Source organism: Anthonomus grandis, chromosome 12 (genome assembly GCF_022605725.1).
Source record: "Anthonomus grandis grandis chromosome 12, icAntGran1.3, whole genome shotgun sequence".
Lineage (NCBI taxonomy): Eukaryota > Metazoa > Arthropoda > Insecta > Coleoptera > Curculionidae > Anthonomus > Anthonomus grandis.
Genome location: NC_065557.1, coordinates 10154942 through 10169205, shown reverse-complemented (window position 1 = coordinate 10169205; position 14264 = coordinate 10154942). Strand labels below are relative to the sequence as shown.

The window sequence follows — 14264 nt, the reverse complement described above, 5'->3', positions numbered from 1 at the left end:
AATTACAATAGATATATGACTATAATTAATGATATAGAAGAATAATTAAATTAATTTATGCACAATTTAGGCATAAAAATATAACTTGAGATGGCGATAGAGACATTGAAATTTGAAAGGATAATTGTAAAGATGATAATATTGAGAAGCAGTGCTAAGACTCAGCTTCAAAAAATAAAACTTAAAATGCAACTGGTATAAACGCTTAAAAATCATTATTTGATTCCAAAGTAAAATTGATAAGATTCATTGATGCATGTGCAATCATAACTGTAATTATTGATGATGTGACAAACATAATCAAGAAAGAGGCTCGTCAAGGAAACTGGTAATGCTAGAATATAAGAATCCTTGAAAATACAAGAGTTAATTCCAAGATATAAAAAATCTATTCATTTCATTTATGCAAGTACAACTTGAGATGACGGCAAAGGTAACAGTGCTATTTTTATTGATAAATATAAGGAAGATAGGCTAAGACTCATTAAGAAATTAGACTTAAAATGCAATATCAATAAAGCTATTTACTCTGGTATAAATTTTTTAAAGTACAACATTTGATTAGAAGGTGACAAAGATGAGAATCATTCACACTTAGGATGCAACATCAATAAAGCTATTGATCCGGGTACAAATTCCAAAAAATGCAATGTTTGATTCCAACGTGAATGATGAGATTCAGTTATGTATGTGCAATAATGACTATAATTAATGATGATGTTATAAACACAAGCAAGATTAAGGCTCGTCAAGGAATCAAATTGATGATGCTAGTATATAAGAAACCTAGAAAAGGCAATGGTTGATTTAAAGATATAAAACATTAATTAAATACACTTATGCAGTTACAACTTAAGCTGACGATAGATGGGATATTGCCTTTTTTATCGATAATTAGACAGAAATGAAAAACTGAGATTTTTTAATATTGCAAACTTGCAATGCAACATCAATGAAGCTTTTGATACTTATGCAACATCAATAAAGCTATTAAAAGTGATAATTTTTATTTATTTATATATAATTATTAATGATGTGATAAAAACGAATAAGATCAAGGCTTATCAAGAGATCAGACTGGTAATACTAGAATATACGATTACCTGAAAATATGAGTTGATTCTAAGATATAAAAGATGCATAAAATTAAATTATGCAAATAAAAGTTGAGATGATTATAGAGATGAGTGATGCAATTCAATGCAATGCAAGATCAATAAAACCATTGCCTCTGGTACAAATTCTTCAAAATACAACGTTTGTTTTCAAAAAGAAAGACATTCAATTATGCATCTGCATCTATAACTGTTATTATTAATGTAATAAACACAAACAACAAGACTAAGGAATTATACTAAATAATAGAATATAAGAATTTCTGAAAATATAAAAGTTGATTCTAAGATATAGAAGATTTATAATATAAATTTATCTCTGCAAATACAATTTAGGATGACTATAGACACTGAAATTTAAAAAAATTGTAATAATGATAATTTTGAAAAAGCAAGACTGAAAGAAGCACAGTCATTATCTTAACTGAAAATAAAAGGTGTTTTTAGAATTTTATTTTGCAATAGTTGCTGATAAGCTAATACTTTTTTTATAATTGAAATCTTTTAAAATTGCTTTTGAAAGTTAAAAAATATTTCTTACAGACTCAACATGCAAAGGATAGTGCCATAATAACTGATCCTTCCTGCATCCTTAAAATTAGTGATGTAAAGATAAAAAATTTTTCATTGATTACAAAATTGATAACATGTGAATAGAACGGTGTAAAAAATAGTGAATTTTTGGGAACCAGCTTAAAGAGACTAATTTAAAGAAAAAAGACATTTACTAGCCAATCGGTTCTATGGATAAACCAACCATTTTACCGCTGGCACAAAACCTATTAAATCATACTTCCGCACAACAATAGTCACAATAATGCATTACAAATTTCCGTAGCAGTAACCACCAAAACCGAAGTATCTTAGCAATTTCTCAATCCCGGTGCAAAAACTGAAAAAAAAAACACCAGAGAATGTCCACATCGAAACGGACCATAAAACCAGAGACAAGCAGACAACGATCTCTTCGAACCGATGCAACGCGTTCACTCATCTAGATAGATAACTGACATTTATTTGACAGATAATGCAAGACCGATCGTGTAACGTACTGTGACCGTCGTCATGTCGGTCGTGCGGAACATTTTGTCTTTCCCTGATGGAATTGTAACATGAAAAACCTCGTGATTTGTCTCTCGGACGGCTTTTATCTTATTTTTTAAGTTAGGTGATTCAATGAAAGAATATTTCACAACGCAATGTCAAAATAAAAGAGATGAAGTACCATAACGTTAAAACCCAATTGGTCACCCTAGAATGAGATTGAGTTTTTCTTCGGTTAAAAGATGTGCTAAAATGTTTCTGTTATGAGATTTGAATCGATAAATTAACTCTATTGCTCAGAATTCAGCCTTCTAGGTCAACCTTGCTATGACATTAGAAGAAACCTGCGAAAAGCAAAAACAACTTAAGAAGGGAAAGTTTCAGGAGTAAAAATGCATCTCAATTATTCATAAAGTTAAGCCTTTTAGCTTGAAAGAAACTTTAAGGATAGAAGAGCTCAAAGGAAAGAATTAATTATGATAAGAGTAATGGTGCTCGCACTTTTTGGATGTTCTGATTATAAATTATAAATCAAATTGCATTTTCTCTCTATAATTCCTTAATTTAGACCATAATACTCAACCACTAATGTAATTTCTTCTTCGTGTTTCTCCTACCGTGTCGATCTTTCTGCCATAAGGGAACATCAAATATAACTTTAAGACAAGTCGAAGTTTAATGATCACAGCATGATACAGTTTAGATTTTTGCTTTAGACGTAGAATGACCAGCTGATATTTGATTAAGTATGTTGACAGTTTCATTTTATGGCTTTTGATCTATTTGCTGGACATGGGCCTTTGCAATCAATCAATAATTTATAAAGTTAAGATCAGAGGACTAGTAATGATGAACTTGTGAAGGTAATGGATGCAATAGTTTATAGATCTTTGAAACAACTTGTAAGTAAATCAACTTCAATTAATCTGATCTTAAATTTAAATATAGTTGATGATTAACAACAGTTTAGAATATTTCAGTTAATCCCTTTTTAGGAATTTTGCTCCTTTTTAGTTAAGTTCTTCTAAAGCAGACTCATTATTTCATATTATGTTTTAACTAAATTATAAATTATTTATTAGATACAAAAAAATAACCTTGGTTAAATGAAATCACGTACTTCCACCTTCTAATTGAACCTCCCAGGAAGTAGTTAAACCCAAGACTAATTTGCCAACATTTATCTCCCTTAATGTGATTTAATTTAACCAACATTTCCAAGGTACTTCTCACCTCCGCCATATTGGAAAACGTGACCAGACCCGTTGTTATTTGGACGAGTTTATCTAAGAGGCCGTTTTGGTATGCGGTAAGTTGCTCGCCACAGCTCTTCCTATATGTTTAAAGATTATAGTATAAATTGTTTGCTGCCTTATTTCTTAGATATTAACAGCAAATTATATGGGTTTTAGTATAAGAAAATAACATAGGAGGTTGATTAAATCGAGGTGCTTCGCTAATTTAAATTGAATACCCTTAGTGATGCCGTGTAGTCTGGGCATTATGGCTTGCGTACCGATGTAAAGATGAATACTTCTTACCGCTCTTATAAATGAACAAAAGAACACTTTATAAGTTTATAGAGTAAAGTGTATACGGAAATTTTTTATTGTTATCTCTATAACTATTTATTTTAAATACATCAAATTATGTATAAAGAAAATGAGTTTATGTAATGCATAACTAATATACAATATAAAAGGTATGTAATACTGACTATTTTATTGAATTTACAGAACATGGACAAAATTACTATTATTACAATATTTAAATTGAATTTTCTTTAAAAAAATACATCAGTAATGACGTAAGATCAAAACCAATTTATTCGATGCATAACTTAATTAGATAGGATGTCATGTTTATAAAATAGAAATTAAATGAAAGTTAGTGCAAGTTTTATATAAATAAATTTTTTGTTTAAGTGCATACTTCAACTAAGATCTTTATATATAGTCCCATTAATACAACAAATTCAATAAATTTGACTCATTATATCAGTGATATTATTCAATATAAAATGTATAAAATATTTTAACAAATAGTAGTCTAAAAAGGACTATTCTATTAAATACCTTGAACACAAGAACATTAAAAGTTGTATTTTACATTTAAGGTTGTATTTTCTTAAGCAAAAATACGTAATTATTAACATAATTGAAACTAATTTGTTTGATGCGTAAATTATTTAGATATTAGGAGTTATATATTAGGAATTAATTAAAACCTAGCGAATTATTTTAATGAATAAATATTATTTTTATGTGCATATTTCAATTAGGATTTACGTACATAATATAAAATTCCACTTGTTCTGGTCGAATTCCGTTATAACCCGGTGTTTTCGTAATGTAGGTGATGGGAATAAGTTGCTGATAGGGGTTTCTATAGCTATTTTCGGGTTTAAAGAAAATCGATTTTTCGCATTTTCAAAGTGCTATAATTCCCTTAGTTTTTCTCGAAACTCATTATAACCCGGTGTTTTCGTATTGTAGGTGATGGGAACAAGCCGCTGGTATAGTTAGTTCAAATTCGAAAAAAATCAATTTTTGGTGAAAAATTCGATACGGGGGAGTATACCCTGAAAATGAAAAATCTCAAACTTTGGAGGTCCATATCTCGGCTTCTATGGGCCCTATCGGAAAAATTCCAACGGTTTTGACTTAGTTTCGTCCTCTTAAATCCAACGAGACCATCTGCAAAGTCGTAGCTCCCATATTAGCTGAGATCTCGCATTTTTGTGGCCCATTTTTGGGCTCAAAAACGGGGTCGAAAATTGACTTTTTTCCCAATTTTCAAAGTGCTATAATTATAAGATAATACGTATCATATACAATGTATATAATATCTCAAAGAATACGATTTTTTTAATACATAAAACACCTGAAAATTTAGTATTTCCACATATGGAAATGTTTTTTCTTTATTAAAATAAAAAAATAAAAAAACACAAATAATAATGAATAAAAAAATGCTTTACACAATGCATAACTTAATTAAATATTATGTCATTTTTATATGATACTAATTATTCTAAAATTATTGCAATTAAAAAAAAGTAAATTATGTTTTTAGGTCAATACCTCAATAGGATCTATCTATCTAATATACAATATAAAAAGTATAAATTAATTATAAGCAAATATTAGCATAAAAAGGACAATTCATAGAACACAGAAAACTTAAATTTAAATAAAAAGATATAAATAATGACATCAGACCAAAATTAACTTGTTTGAACTCGAGAACAACAAAAACCATTATTGTTACATTTAAAAATAATTTTTTTAAAATGAAAATATATACATTTTGACAAATGTATAACTAAAACTAATTTGTTTGATATTTAACTAAGTTAAGTATGATTATATATCATGAGTTTTATACTAAAACTATTAAATATACCTTTTATACTATACTATTAAAATCTAGTAAAATTTTTATTTGTTAAATCATATTTTCTTTGCATATCTAAGTTAGGAATTGTGTATAGGATAATGTTTACTCAATGCATAATTTAATTGGATATTTATCATTCGTACCATACGAATTATTTGAAAATTAGTGCAATTAAAAAAATTAGTGGCTATACCTCAACTAGGATTTTTGTGTCACAATATAAAACGTTTATTATATATACAAAATACAAATCAATAATAGTTCAAAAAGCAACACAAGAACTCTACTACGATGACAATTATAAATCGTGTGTAACAAATAAAAATTTATAACTTATGACATAAGACTAAAACCAATGTATTCGATGCATAACTTAATTGGATATGTCTTATATAATTCAATTGGATATAACTCAAATTGAAAATTAGTGCACTTTTTATTAAATAAATAATGCTTTAAAGTACAACCTCATTACGTACGATCCTTGTATTTAAGATTGCAGATATATTGAGATACATTTTTCATAATTATTTTTTAATTATATCTATAATAATATATAAAATATAAAATTTAAATTATACAGAAAAATCTTAAAAAATATCAGCTCGAAAGGGACTATTTTATTAAATACCTCGAACACAAAAGAAAATTATTGCGACATTTAAAGTAGTAATTTCTTAATTGAATATACTCAAATATAGACATATAGCCAAACCTAGTGAAATTTTGTAATAAGTAAATACAATTTTTTATGTGAATATCCCCATTAAAAATTATGTGAATAATATGTAATATAATACGTGTATAAAATTCAACAATTGCTCAAAAAAGACGATATTCTGAACTATATAAAACAGAAAAATTAAGAGTTGCTGAATTATTAAATGTATTTTTTCAATAAAATAAAAAAACGAGATAAACAAATAATGATAAATAAAGGAAAAGAAAAATAAGTTTATTTAATGCATAACTTAATTAGATGTAATGTCATGTTTATATCATACCAATTAACTAAAAAATAGTATGAGAAATAAATACATATTTTTAAATGCAAGTGAGTATTTTTAAGTGTAAAATGAGTTTTTACACAATATATAAAATATAAAAATACATAAAATATATAAATAACTAATTATTCATTTAGTCTCACTATTTTGTTAATTAAAACATGTGCTTATTTCCCATTTAAATAATTAATCAATGGCATTTGTCAACTATGTAAAACCTATCACGCTAAAAAAATAAATTATACTAAATAGCGACCACGGTTGATAAGTAATTATGTAGATTTTGTGTCAATTGCGTTGATCTAGAGTATGCTGATAAACTGTAATTGCAATTTGCCTAATGAGGTTATGTAGGTGAGGCCAAAAGAGTTTTTAATAGGTTTAGCATGAAAAAAATCGAATTCTTTAGTTGTTATTGCCATTATAAAAAAAAATAATAAAAATGCTTAATAAGAAATCAAATATGCGAATAACTTTCTTTGGCATGGAACATTTAAATGCTTGTTTTAATTCGCATAAGATTAAATAAATTAAAAATATTGTTTTACGTGTTAAATGATAAATAAATGGCTTGTTATTATACACCCATTTAAGACTATTTTAGGCACTAAATCATGTATGATTTAAACATAAAAACAAGTAAATTTTGTAACCAAATGGTTATTTAAAACGACTCATTGTATGGGATTCATGAGGTGTAAACTCTAAAGATAAACAGTCGGTAAAACACAAATGAAATGAAAGTAATGAGTCAGCTACCATCTGTGGCCGTGTAAACATGAATGGGAAGTATTGAGTTGTACATTTAGATTGTTTAATTGTCCGCTCGCAGGTGTAAAAAAACACATTAATTTTGTGATTTTGTTATAAATTAAAAAAAAGTTGTAGTTCGTGTCTAACCTTCATCAAAAGCGTTTGGAAACTACGTCAATTTAGTTTCTATGTTTGTTAAAGATTGCAGACTTGAGACGCGAATGTATCTTTTTTAGCTCGGGTTTTACTGACTTGTTATTAGTCAATGTCAGTCTCGTGGGCAGACGTTTTTAATCAATCATTTGATAGAGTGTGTAAATAATGCTGTTAAATAACATTTATACGTGTGTTAATTATCTCTTGAATTATATTTGGTTTGTTTATAACCTTTATAATTTTTATTCTTAAAAATTAACAAAAAAAAATATTGAGAATCCGTACTCGAATATTACAAGATTCTTAAAAATTCCAACCTTCCTTTTACTTTTTTTTTTGGTTAATACAAAATTTAGTAAATATATTTAATTCCTTAAATAAAATAAAATGGATAACGCTTATTTAAATTTTTTTTAAATATGTACTACAAAATTATAATTCAAATACAATGAAACAAACATATAAAATACTGAAGCAATAAAAAATGACGCTTGTTAGTGCTTTAGTAGTCGAATACAACTATAATATAGTATGAGATTAATTTAATTTTATCATTAGAGTTTATGAGTTGAGCTTAAGATTTAGATTCTCAAAACATATTCTGCGTTATTATTTACATCAAATACAATATTCGTTTATGTTTTTAAAATGTTATAAAATCTTAGATAAAACATACAAAAATGCTCAAAACAATAATTTTTTACCCTTAGTTGTCTCTTTTATTCCAGGCAGTTGATATAATTTTTTATTTCATAGAAGCGCTTTTTAAATTTTTTTTTGGCATTTTAATTCGATGGAAGGTCTAAATTAGTATATTATAGTAAATAAGAAATACTAAAAAAATTAAAAACTTAAAACAAATAAATTTTTTTAGGGAAACTGGATATTTGTTACAAGAGTATGGAAAAATAAAAAAATTGCTATGCGCCTTTTTCGTTTTTGTCTAGGCAGTTGACAATTTTAATATTTTTTATCGTTCCTAGCCTTGTTTAAGTGATATTTTTTTAAATTCAAATAAGCTTCCAGTATTAAATAAAACGTTTTTTTATCACACAGTTAAAACTTAATTACTTTTTTCTCTTCCAGCTAAAAGAAGTAGTTTTTAAATAAAAGTGTTTTCAAGAAATCGAGTTTTTTTAATGTTAAAGGAATTCAAGTGCCTGGAATAAAAAAAATATTTTTCCAGGCATTTTATTATATTTTTATCTTTTAGGTCGTTTAAAAATGATTTTTTTACCTTTAAATTAAACTTTTCTTGTTTTAAATACGATTTTAATTGTCTAAAATAAATTGATTTTTAGAGAGCTGAAATTATATATTATTTTCCATATACTTGAAGTAATTATGACAGTTGAAGCATACAGAGCAGTAAACTTTTTAAATTCTATTAGTTTTTGTGTTATTAAATCGCTCTAGTCGATCTGTATTTAGGACTGAATATTTTAAAATTTTATATTGTAAAATACTTCTATTTTAATTAATATATTTATGTATACACTTAAATATGTTTATTTATTTATGGATATATTGGTAGGTAAATTAGTAGATTTGCTGAGTCAGTTTTAAAATTGTTTATTTTTTCTTGATATATACAATATATTGTATGCTGTGTTTTGATACTTGACATATTGTATTTTTATGTGTGTATAGTAATTTTTAGAGTTGTAAATTATAAAATATAATATATGGTTATTTGTTTTGTCTTTTTATAATTAGGTGTTATGGAAGAACGCACCCTGCGAATAACACCTTTTATAAATATTTTTCTAACTTACTTTTTACTAACAATAGTGTTTTTAAGAAATTTTTTAATTTAAAATCGGAGTTTAACCGCCTGGAAGAAGACCTAAGTTAGCACAAAATATACATAAGAAAATGAAAATTTCAAGATTTCAGAAAGGAAAACCGGATTTCTTTTAGAACTTCTGGAATATTTAAAAAAAACATGAGACGCCTTATTACTTCCAGGCTAGTTAACATTATTTTCCAGGTAGTTTAAAAATTTGTTACTGGCCTAGAAGCAGCTTTTTTATAAACTAATATTTTTTTATTTCAAATTGAACCTCAACTGCCTGGAATATTAAATAACATATTTTTTTCCAGGCAATTGAAATAATCTTTTTTCTTTTTCAGGAAGATCAAAAAATTCATTAACAGCAGTGTTTTCAAGAAATTGGATGTTTTTAAATTTAAATATTAATATTTTTTCTAGGCAGTTTACTATACACAATACTGTTTTTGAGTGACTAAATTCTTTAAATTTTAAATTGGAAGGTAGTTAAACCTGGAAGAAATAAATTAGCATAGAATATAAATAAGAAAAAGAAAACTTTAAAATTTCAGAAAGAGAAACTGGATTTCTGTTAGGACTTTCTGGAATCATTAAAAAAAAACTCTAGATACCTCGTCGATTCTTCCAAGCTCGTTAATATTATTTTTTATCCTTTCCAAGTAGTTTAAAACATTTTTATTGCATAGAAGCATTTTCTCCATAAACAAACATTTTCTCATTTTAAATAGGACTTGAATTGCCTGGAATATTAATTAATTTTTTGTTCTGGCAGCTGACATTATCTTCTTACTCTTTCATATAAATAAAATATTTCTTTCAATAATTATATTTTTAAGAAATTATACTTTTTAAATTGTAAATTAAACTGTAAATGTCTGGAAAAAGACCTAAGTTAGCATCAAATATAAATAAGAAAAAGAACATTTTTAAATTTCTGGATAAACAAATTTCTATCTGTAAAAAAATCTAATCTGAAAAATCTATTAATTGCCTGGAATAAATAAAGAAAAAATCCGTGCGTATTAAATACGTTCATACCATTATGCGTCCATACGTATTAATAATTCTATTTCTTCTTAGCAGTTTTTTAAAAAGTGGCGGTTTCGAGAAATTTGATTTTTAACATTTGAAATAGTGTGTTAACTATCTAAAATAAAATATTTATTTTAGTCATTTAATTTTTTTTTCTCTCTCAGGTCGTTAAAATACCTTTTTAACAGTAATGTTTTTAAGAAATTAGATTTTTTAAATTTCAAATTAATTGCATGGAAAATGAAACTTCTTTTGAAATTTCCGGATAAAAAAATGTACTTTCATCAGATATTTTTTTATTTTTTAGAAGCAGCTTTTATTAGAAATTTATATTTTCTTATTTCAACTCAATATCAACAGCTTCTAAAATGTACATTCTTAAAAATAGCAACTTTAAGACGTGCACACTACGGATAAATTATGAATATTCTTAATATGAGTTCCAGACTTTTAACTAAACTTGTAAACTTTAGAGCCTTTAATTGCCTGGAATAAATTTTAAAAAATTCCAAGTTTAAACTTTTTCCAAACATTTTAATGAACAAAAATGTTTTCAGAAAAATTGGACTTTTAAAATTTTAAATTCGACATAGATTTTATTCCAGACAAATCCCTGAAATAAAATCTAAGTTACTATAAATTAAAAATAAGTAGAATAAAACTTTAAAATTTCAAAAAGAAAAATTAAATTTTTGTTAGGACTTGGAGTTAATAAAAAAAAGACCACTTATAATTTCTTCTAGGCCAGTAGTTATTATTGTCTCTACATTTTAGGTAGCTTAAAATATATATTTTTTTAATTTCTCGGGAGTAGTTTAATTGAGAAACTAATATTATCTTATTTCAAATAGAACCTCAACTACCTGGAATATGAAATTAAATATTTTTTGCAGGCAGGTGAAATTTATATCTTTTCTCTTCCAGATAGTTGAAGTAATTTGTTTAACAGTAATGTTTCTGAGAAATAAGCTTTTTTAAATTTTAATTTGAACATAAACTTTCTAGTCAGTTTTACTGCCTGTTTTTTAAGATTTTTTTTTCAAATGAGACATTTGCCTAAAATATTATATTCTTTAATAATTAATATTCTTTTTTTATTTAAAAGAACTTAATTAATATAAAATAGATATAGCAAAGAGGAAAATTTAACATTTTGGAGAAAACTACATTTCTTTTTTTTTCAGGTACTTAACACACTTTAATATAGTTTAGGCATTTCATGTAATCTTGGACATGGCCTTGAATTTTAATGAAAATATTTTTTCAAAACCATTGAAAATTTTTTCTTTCTCAGACAGTTTCATTTTGTATTGTAAAAGTCATTCTCTGAGAAGTCTTTTTTTTCAGGGGATATTTTAATTTTAAGTTAGACTTCAACTGCCTAGCAAACAACCTGAATTAATAGTCATTGCTCCCAGAAATAATGCTTACAATATTCCAAAGTAAATGTTTTTAGAATATCGTTGCATAAACATAAAAAATCCCAAATTTTCAGAAACAACCCCAAAACTTTTTCCATATTCCTGTTCTAAAGTTAAAATTATTTTTTAAGCCTTATGTGCCATAGACTTTTAGGCTAAAGGTCTACATACCATTTGATCAAATCTCAATTAACTATATTTTGTTTGCCTTTAAGTGATAAAGAGATAACATTTGTGTTCTCAAAAAGGGACAGTATTTTGTCAAACTAAACAAAACTTACTCATCAATTCCTCTGGTTAAATCCAAGCTGTTAAGCTCCGGCGATCCATTCCTCGAACTCACTCTCATCTCCTCAAAACTAAAACTCTTGTCCAAAGCATTTCCTTTAGCACTAACACTATTTAAAACACTATTAGTGTTCTCACTAGTCGGCACACCAACGGTAAAAGGCGGCGTATCATTCAAAATACGCGTATTTTGATAATACTGTACCGCCCAGTCCGAAGATTTCGTATTGTAAGTGGTCTTAGGAAAAATCGTAGGATTTTGACTGATAAAGGAGGAATTATTATTGGGGCTGGGGGTATTAGGAACTTTGGTGTTTGAAGAATTAGCTGGGGCAAAGAGGCTTTTGTTGACGTCCAAACCGTTTTTGGGTTTCCCGTAAAGTTGGCGATAGTACTTTTCCTGATCGCCATACATCCAACATACCTTCCACCACTGTTTGCACATAAGAACATTTGCGGTGGAGGCATTTTCCCTTTTGTGGGAGGGATTAATGGTTGTTGGCGGCATATTGAGACCGCTCTATCCTAAAAAAGAAATAGTAAGTAAATGGGTTCTTTAGATTGTGTTTGTAGCAGGTGCTGTAGAAAACAATTTTATGAATTATCACAAAAAAAAATGACCATAGTTCTACTAAAGTGCCTAAGAAGGCATTCTACTGTCACTCTCAGTACTAAAATGGGCATTCAAATAAAATATACGAAATCAAGCAAGATACCGGAATCGAGATTGCTCGATTTCCAGTTAAGTACCAAAACGGTTTTTATTGCGCCAGATCGGCGATAGGAAAGTGCGCGTTACGAATTAAGTCAAACATGCGGTTTTATTTCTTTTTAGACCGAACGCGCTACCTTTCCGGGCGTCGAAGATTTTTAATTGATCTACGCACGTACTGGCGCATCAGTGCCTTATGGCATTCCGCGTATTTTTATATTTATGGATTATAGTTGGCTTGTTGCGCGATAAATTCGTTTAGTCTCACGTAATCGCCATTCATATTGACATCTTTGCAGAAAAAAAACTTTTCAATAAACCGCCAATTTTATTACATTAATTAATATGACAGTTTGCTGTGTATATTAAGATAAGTTAAAAGCATCGTAGTGATTATTTTTATCTTCTTTACCAGGCTTATATCCTGATTTTTAAGCTTAAGCTTTTTGGTTATACTTAAGCTCAATTGGGTGGGCCTGAGAATAATTTTAAGTTATTCATATTAAATTATACCGAATTAATGCGGGCATTTTATCAACCAGGTAATTTTCTTGTTTAAAGCAGGCATAACTTAAGTGCATACGGAGGTTTTTCTTTTATAAGTTTGACTATTTTCTTATAGATTTTTTTCTCATAATAGCAAAACAAATTCTACAGATATTCTGAAATACTGGTGAAAATTCCAAAAACCTTTAAGAGATTATCTGCGTCAACAAGTTAAATATTTATAGATAATATAATATTTTAATTCTATTCTATATTAAGATGCATCCATATTATAAATTTTCCATAGTTTCTTAAAATTAGGTTAGGTGCTCTACAAGATTCTACATTTTTAAATCAATCAATCAAGGATTTTTTCTGTATTAAAATTTTCCGAAATTTGGTCGAACATTTGATCTTATCTCTATTTTTATAGTTTCATAAACTCCTAAAATTCCGCTTTCCTACAGTCAAACAATGGGCTATTTTGTATCAGCCATTTTATTTTTATTTATATTTTTTAACATAAAAACGTAAGTCCGTTTGCGTTTCAAGAGTTTTTACTATTGACGACAACATATTTTAGGCTATTTTTAGTCAATATTGAATTAGCCTTGGAACTTAATATTTCAGGCTAAAAATATTGCATTTGCTTAAAAAAATTAAAAACTTTAAATATTTTTAAACTAATAATTAATGGAATAAAGGATTTTTTAAAAACAAATAAAATCTCATGTTCATGTTATCTGAGTATTTGAATATTTATGAAATAAAATCAAATCTATTACAAAAAAAATGTTGTTTTACAATACCTGGAATGTAGTTCTACACATAGATGTATAATATTTGTATGTGTACAATATATATTATATGTTATTATCCTATTTACTGTAGCACATTTATTAACTTAGGCACTATCTTCTTTTACTACAAAACAGAAAAACAAAAACTATAAATTCGCTGCAAAACCAATAGATAACATTCCTGTTTATAGATTAAGCAATTATTATTTTTTTAATTTACAAAAAAAAAACAAAAAATAATATTATAGGCACAAAAGGC

General features: G+C 26.9%; 1 protein-coding gene across 5 annotated transcripts in view; it reads right to left on the bottom strand.

Moving 5' to 3' along the window:
• Positions 1–14264, bottom strand: part of LOC126743436 (protein prickle-like) — a 444925-nt gene that overhangs the window by 97968 nt on the left and 332693 nt on the right. For 2 of the 5 annotated variants that reach the window (XM_050450536.1, XM_050450537.1), the window contains exon 3: positions 12001–12532. The exons of the other annotated variants lie outside the window; for them this stretch is intronic. In XM_050450536.1, the coding sequence (XP_050306493.1) occupies positions 12001–12515 (515 nt within the window). In that variant the 5' untranslated portion in view covers positions 12516–12532. The remainder of the gene's footprint in view (positions 1–12000; positions 12533–14264) is intronic. 5 annotated transcript variants of the gene reach the window in all.